The 7,500-nt window shown below is 27.5% G+C and overlaps 2 protein-coding genes across 4 annotated transcripts in view; one reads left to right on the top strand and one right to left on the bottom strand.

Annotated features, from left to right (window-relative positions):
• The window catches only part of Rcd-1 (Required for cell differentiation 1), a 2,368-nt gene extending 2,057 nt beyond the window's left edge, over positions 1-311 (bottom strand). For both annotated transcript variants that reach the window (XM_085663523.1, XM_085663524.1), the window contains exon 1: positions 1-311. This exon is cut by the window's left edge and continues 74 nt beyond it. The gene's annotated coding sequence lies outside the window, so the exon portion shown is untranslated.
• Positions 312-4,094: 3,783 nt separating this feature from the next.
• On the top strand, positions 4,095-7,318 carry LOC118442579 (scavenger receptor class B member 1). 2 transcript variants are annotated; one of them, XM_085663530.1, is made up of 5 exons: positions 4,095-4,592; positions 4,700-5,187; positions 5,419-5,693; positions 5,820-6,072; positions 6,213-7,318. In XM_085663530.1, the coding sequence occupies exons 2-5, from the start codon at positions 4,879-4,881 to the stop codon at positions 6,519-6,521; spliced, it is 1,146 nt and encodes a 381-aa protein (XP_085519656.1). In that variant the 5' UTR covers positions 4,095-4,592; positions 4,700-4,878; the 3' UTR covers positions 6,522-7,318. The 2 variants fall into 2 exon arrangements, with proteins under 2 accessions (XP_085519656.1, XP_035724246.1); XM_035868353.2 differs by having other exon boundaries at positions 4,095-5,187; positions 6,213-7,317.
• The last annotated feature ends 182 nt before the right edge of the window (positions 7,319-7,500 follow it).

The following is a 7,500-nucleotide window of genomic DNA, read 5'->3' as shown; positions in this document are numbered from 1 at the left end:
TTTTTATTTATAAATAATATTATTCCTTTCGTAATTAATACGTATTCCTTTAAAAAATTTTCTAATACGGCTTATTACAATTTGTTAGGTTATAAACGATAAATTCTTACGTGCAACATGAAAATCGTTGCAAGAAACATATGATACGTTTCACTCTTTGATACGATTAAAAGAAAATCGTATATTTTATAATGATATATATATATATATATATTATGCGTTTACATAAAATATATATCCTTTAATGATTATTTAAGAAAACTCGCATCGGCTGTTTAACCGGATAGAACCAACTTTATCGAAAGAAATACAGCGTATGGAAACAGCAGCGCCACATAACCTCTATTTCATCGAAAGGAACACCGTATGAAAACAGCAGCGCCACATATAACCTCTATCTTATTTTCATACATGACGAATACATGTAAATAAATATTAATAAAAATATAAATATTTAAAATTGAATACCTTATGTGAAATCAATTCTATCATTTTCATTCGAATTTCATTAATATTATCTTGATCTTAATATTAATGAACGGCAAAAGGATTTACGAAAATAAATATTTTCTTTTGATATGTGGCGCGCCTTTTTCTTTCTTTTTCTTTTTTCTTTTTTTTTGTTTTTTTGTTTTTTGTTTTTTGTTTTACATAACTAACTAAAACTGACATCAATGTAGTTGAATCGTTCATTGATAAAAAGTGAAATATAATAGAATCGAGAAACATCTATATATATATATATATATATATATATACTTGATATTTATGAAAAATGGTTAAAAAAGATGGCTCGGCAATTAAATTCGTATCTGATAACTTCGACGAAAATATATTCTTGACGATAGTATTATATTTCATTAAAAAAAAAAAAAAAAAAAAAAAAAAAAAAAAAAAAAAAAAAAAATAGAAAAAGAAAAAAGAAAATAAATGAATTACGCTAAATAATCTATGTACGACCGATAAAATTGACATAATTTTTGTACGATGAACTTGCAAAAAAGACACTTGCAATATTCGTAATATAATTATATTTCTTTGTCAAATTTATGACAAAGTTAAGATAGGATATTAAATTGTCTGATGGACTTTGAAATAATATATATATATATATATATATGTACATAATAATTGCTCCTTAACAAATAAGTCATCATTTTTAAAAAAAAAGTGATTTATTATAAGAGTCTTTAAAATTACCAATCGAATGGATATATTTGAAGTTCAAAAAAACAGAAAAACTTCTGCAAAGGAAATTTCAAGAAAGTTGATGGTTACAGTGCGTTTTCTTTTTCTTTTTCTTTCTCTTTTTCTTTTTTTTTTCTTTTTATTGATACAAGAATATTACGAAAGAAAACAAAGTATTTTTCTCGACGAGTAATGTGAAAAAAAGAAAAAAGAAAAAGAAAAAGAAAAAGAAGGAAAAGAAGAAGAAGAAAAAAGAAAGAAAAAATATTTCAATAACATGATAAATATTGTTCAAGAGTCAATGATTAATAATTTCGTATTGAAAATATTTCTACGTAATATTTCCTTCTTTTTATGCATTTATTAAAATTTTTCTTCATACATTTTATAATCTTTTAAATATACCTATTATCATTGTGTTCAAGCTAATATCTAAAATTATTAATCATTGTAACGACATTGAATTTATTTTTTTTTTGTTTCTTTTTTCTTTAAAAATAAATTTCCAGCCATTTTACACGCATTTAAATTTTCTTGATGAAAATTTAAGAGAAAAAAAAAAAAAAAATGAAAACGATTTACAAATATTTAAAATAATCGCATCGATAATTTGTACGTTTTCAATATATCGAAAATATAAAATATTAATTACGATCGTATCCAAAAACAAAGATACAAAATATATAACAATAATCCAATCAATTATTATTTATTACGATAAAACGAAATATCTAGTCCATTATCAATATTCTCGATAATATTTCTATCGTTATTATTGAGTATACTTTTATCTACGGGTATTATCATTTCTTCTTGTTTAAAATAAAAATTATCATTCACATAAAATACATTAAATATACGCATACATAAATACATATGGATGTATATATAAAAATATATGTAAGTACGTATGTACTTACATTACATATATACAATATAATATATAATGTAATTACATATATGCAATATCGAGTAAAATTTCGTAACTTCGTTTTATTGTTAATAAACTTATTATTAATGTTCGTATCTTGTTAAGTGTCATTGAAAATATCATCGATATTATTCGATTAATTTCGCGAATATTTATTTAATGGAATAATAAATCTAAAATTATAATTCGTATGTTAATAATTAATTCAAAAATTTTATTTCCTTAACGAAACTCGAATATAATCAAGTTCACGATGAATAGGGCTATTTAATCGAATATAACAACAACAACAACAACAAATTTGTATATATATATATATATATATAGATAAATTCTGTTCAGTATATATGTATTCTGTTTTATCCTTTCCTTTTCCATTTACAAATAACTTTTTTGCGATAAAAAGAATTATTCGCGATAAAGAGACTTACGTAATAATAATATATGCGAATAGTTGAGATTCTCTTTTTTTCTTTTCTGTAGATTCTCGTTGTAAAGCACGAACAGAACGAGATGGAGGGGGAAGGTGAGTGGAATAAACGGAAAAAATGCACAAGATAATGCAGTTTATGATACTTAGATGAAAGGGCATCTACTAGTCATAACATATAATCATAAGCGTCATTATGTATTATCCTTATCCAGATACGAACAATTAATCGAAGGACAATCGATAGTAAGATGATAAAAAGAAAAAAAAAAAAAAAAAGAAAAGAAAGAATTGTAAAAATCTTATAAACGATCATTGGACCAATTAGTATTTCATTTCATTTTTCTCTCTCTTGTTTTCTTTTTTTTTATGTTTTTCTTTTTTTTTTCTTTTCTTTTTTTTTTTTTCTTTCTTTCTTTTTTGCATAGATAAACCAACGAACTAACGTGAATTAAAAAAAAATTATTTTTCGAACTTTTTCATTGATTTTTCACGTCAATTTGAAATCTTATATCCATTATTATATCCATTAAATATATAAGAACGCATTAGATATTAAAATATATAAATATAATCAAATGCAATTGTTATCATATCCAATTAATTTCTTCGATGGAATAATATTAATGTTATTTCGAAATATCTTGGAATATTCTCACGTGGTTTACGTAAAGTCATTCATACGAACGAGAAGATATCTTCGTCGAGTATGGAGCATTTTCCGTCTGCTCCTGATAATGCGAGTTGCGCGACGTGATTTTCCCCTTCCCTTTTCACAATCCTTATCTTCCTAATCCATTTCTCATTCTCACATTTTCATTCCCGAAATTTATTCATATGATTACACGGTTTAGAGATGACATGCCATTTTTTGCCAATGTGCTTTGTGATTACGAGAAAAAGATAAAGAAAAACAAAAAAACAAAAAAAAAAAAAGAAAAAAAAAAGAAAAAAAGAAAGAAAAACATACAAATAATTTTGTGGTACAAATAACAAAAGAAAAACAGAAGAAGAAGAGCACGCTCGTTGAAAGGGAAGAAGGGGAAAAAAAAAAAAAAAAAAAAAAAAAGAAGAACCGAATGAAAATCCAAGTTAAAACTTCTCGAACACTTTGATCGTTCGTGATTTCTTCTTCTTCTTCTTCTTCTTCTTCTTTGTTTTGGGAAATAAAAAATAACGAATGATGATTTGATATATAACGACAAGTAAAAGTTACAAACGTAAAACGAAAGATAAATTAGAATATGTGTCCAGGTGATCGACTAAATAAAATGATATATACGTTATCGTTAATAACTTTAATTCATCATTGATAATTAAGCATAATAACTTTAACTAATCAATGATATTGATCCGTTGGGGAATTATAAAATGTTACGTATGGCGATCATGGCGGACGCTGACGTTCATTTCATTACGCTTATATATTCTAACTCCATGTAAGTATATATCTGCGGAGGTGTTAGCTGGCAAGGGTCATCGACAAGGTTATCATGCAATGTTGAAAAAGTAGGGAGATTTTTTGTCCCGAGGACAAATCAGTTGGCCGTCGTAGACATCGATCGGTCGAGTACGACGAGTAATTCTTAAGAATACAGTCGGTGGTAGAAAAGTTCTCATCGCATTTGGTCTTCCTATTTTCTTTTCATTTCATTTCATTTGATTTTATTATTATTCTTCCTCTTCCTTTTCCTTTTCCTTCTCTTCTTTCTCCTCCTCCTTTTTTTCATTTTCTTTCCTATTTTTTCTTTCGAACGTTTTTCATACTCTTTTTCGATTTGATATTAAAATATCGAAAATTTTGCGTGCGTGCTAAGAAGAAGAAGAAAAAGAAAACAGAAGGAGGAGAGAGAGAGAGAGAGAGAGAGAAAGAGAGAGAAAGAGAAAGAGAGAGAGAGAGAGAGAGAAAGAGAAAGAGAGAGAAAAGAATAAAAAAGAAAATTTTAATCTCTCGTTTGTTCGAATGTTTAACATTTTCAAAATGAAATCCGTGGAAAAAAATGTGACGGTCCAAAAGGATCAAACAAATTTTTTAAAAAATTGGTACGTTTGGATCATAACCATAGTGGGACTGTCAAGTTTCTTTTTAATAGTGATATTTTGGTGTACGAATATATTCAAGAACACTATATTATCGAATTTAATAATAGAAAAGGGTACGACGAACTTTGATTTCTGGGAACGTCCACCTGTCAGTTTGATCTACAAATTTTACATCTTTAATTATACGAACGTAGAAGATTTCGAGAGGGATAAGGCAAAGAAACTTAGAGTCGAACAATTGGGACCGTACATTTATAGGGAAACAAAGAAACGCGTAAACGTTCAGATGCACGAGAACGGTACGATAAGTTATCAAGAGGAAAAATCATATCAATGGGAAAGTGGAAATCCTGACAATGAAATGATCATCGTACCAAATATTCTACTTTTGGCGACTATTTCCCATTTCCGAAATTTACCAATTACCACCAAATTTTTTTTAAACATTGGCATGTCAACGTTAAAACTAAAGACATTTTTAAATCTCACTGTTAGGGATTTTCTTTGGGGATACGATGACAATCTTTATAACGTCTTGAAATCATTTAGCTTGTTAAACCATCTGTCTTTCGAGAAATTTGGAATTCTAGTCGGTGTAAATATACAGATATGTATATATATATATATATATATATATATATATATATATATACAAATTTTTTTCTTTTATTATTTATTATCATTTTTAATTTAATTATTACAAAAAACATCATTATTGTCTTTTAAATGAAATCGATAATTTCTAATATAAAATTTCTTTTCAATAATTATTCAAATCCGATCTATCCTATCTAAACCAACTATTTATCTTGTTTTATGATTATAGTACAATGGAACCTCGAAGGATCGTATCACTATAAATACAGGTTCAAATAACATCGATTATCTTGGCATAATCGATAACATAAATGGCATTAATATTCAAAATATTTGGGGTGACGATAGATGCGATAGGATTTATGGCACTGACGGATCGATATTTCCACCGAAATGGATTGACAATTATAGTACTCCTCTTTACATATATGTTAAAGAATTATGTAAACCGTTGATCTTTCATTTTCGTGAATACAGCATGGTCCAGGGAATACCTAGTTTGAGGTAACTATAGTTAGTCCAAAAGAAGAAAAAAAAAAAAAAAAAAAAAAAAGAAAAGGAAGAACACCATATGAGAATTTTGTACAATGAACATTTAACGATTATAACGAGAATTTTTTAATCGTTCAGATACAAAATGTCAATGGACTCGTTAATGCAATCCTCGACGGATTCCTGCTTTTGTCCAAAAATAATGGAAAACGATGAATGGAAAAGAAAATGTCCACCTAATGGATTTTTTAATGTATCGACGTGTAATTACGGCGTACCGATATTAATTTCCTTTCCGAATTTCTATGGTGTTGATCAATCGTCGATAGAATCGATCGATGGATTGAATCCGAACGAAACTCATTACGAGAGTTTCTTGGATTTGCATCAGGTAAGCTCATACTTTTTTTTTTTCTTGTTTTTTTTTAGAGAAAAGAGAAAGAGAGAAAAGTCAAAAAAGAAAAAAGAAAAAGAAAAAGAAAAAGAAAAAAGAGAAAAATATATAAGAAAAATTATTCTTTTATTTTCTAGTTTTTTGCCGTACCAATGAACGGCTCGTTGAAGATACAATTGAACATTGAAGTTCAAAAAGTCATTGGTATGCCGTACACCGGTAAACTTAAAGACGGCACAATATTACCAATCATATGGTACGACAATACACTTGACGTATTACCACAAAAATTTATTAATATTTTCTTTGGCAGTCATTTTCTTATAATGATCATTGAACTAGCCTTTCGATGGGGTAGCATTCTCATATTTTTAAGTTCCATTTGTCATGCTCTCTTCATAATTCTACGAAAATATTCGATAAATCGATTATGTGTTATTATGTGAAATTTTTTAACGAACAACGAACTAATAGAAGGATGATAAATTATAGCCGTCGCCTTCTCCTCTTCTTCCCCCCCCCACACACCCCATCTCCATCTCCATCCCCACCACCACCATTGTCTGACTTTTCCCTGCATCTAACTCCAATTTTATCTCAATTAACAAAGTTCAAAAGAATATTTTTTTTAATTCATTCATTCGTTTATCTCGAATGAAGTTATAGCGCGATAATAGAGATTATTAAAATAAGACAATATCAATTTATTCATCGAATTATTCATTGACGTTCAACAAGTAAATCGTATTTTTCTCATTGTGCGAAATACAAACGTATAATTAATGTAAATACTTTTAAATAACTTTAGATGGAATATGTTTAAATGATAAACAATTATTACGAACGATTGTTATATTAAATTTGCATTTATTTTCATGCGTCTTCAATATCGTTTATAATTATCGTGATGATATAGACCGTCCGGCATTTCTTGCCTCTTACATTTATTAACGTTTTAATAAACGTATACGTCGATACAAACGCGTGAACTACTACGTAATCCATGTAACGTATGTTACACGCATATACATATGTATATATATATATATTTGATGAAACTAATTCTTCCACGAGAAAGAAAAAATACGACATATATTTTTGTCGTTATGATTCTTAAGGTCTCTAGAGGTCGGCCGATGGACTAACAACGCGATTTATGTTATCGCGATCTATCGTAAACCAGTAATATTCGTCTGTTAAACAATCTTACGATTTCATTTATTCGCTTTAAAGAACATATATATATATATATATATATATATATATATATATATATATGTATATTTAAATAAAAAATATCTTTCTAATATTGGCATTGAATTTATTTATGAAAAATGCGTGTCACGATACAAGAAAGGGGGAAAAAAAAAAGAAATTGAAAAAACAAGAAGAAGAAAACAAAAATGTCCAGAACGTAAAGAAAAC

Source organism: Vespa mandarinia, chromosome 22, assembly GCF_050613455.1.
Source record: "Vespa mandarinia isolate Hongniang chromosome 22, ASM5061345v1, whole genome shotgun sequence".
Classification (NCBI taxonomy): domain Eukaryota; kingdom Metazoa; phylum Arthropoda; class Insecta; order Hymenoptera; family Vespidae; genus Vespa; species Vespa mandarinia.
The sequence above is the reverse complement of the archived record's forward strand: the minus strand, read 5'-3'. Positions and strand labels throughout refer to the sequence as shown.

What these genes read in the sequence shown, in the direction of transcription:
- LOC118442579 (XM_035868353.2), top strand. Translation starts at nt 4,513, where the DNA reads ATGTTTAACATTTTCAAAATGAAATCCGTGGAAAAAAATGTGACGGTC. An exon ending in CAGGGAATACCTAGTTTGAG is followed by an intron (nt 5,694 to 5,819) that starts GTAACTATAGTT and finishes TTAATCGTTCAG; the next exon opens with ATACAAAATGTCAATGGACT. An exon ending in GTTTCTTGGATTTGCATCAG is followed by an intron (nt 6,073 to 6,212) that starts GTAAGCTCATAC and finishes TTTATTTTCTAG; the next exon opens with TTTTTTGCCGTACCAATGAA.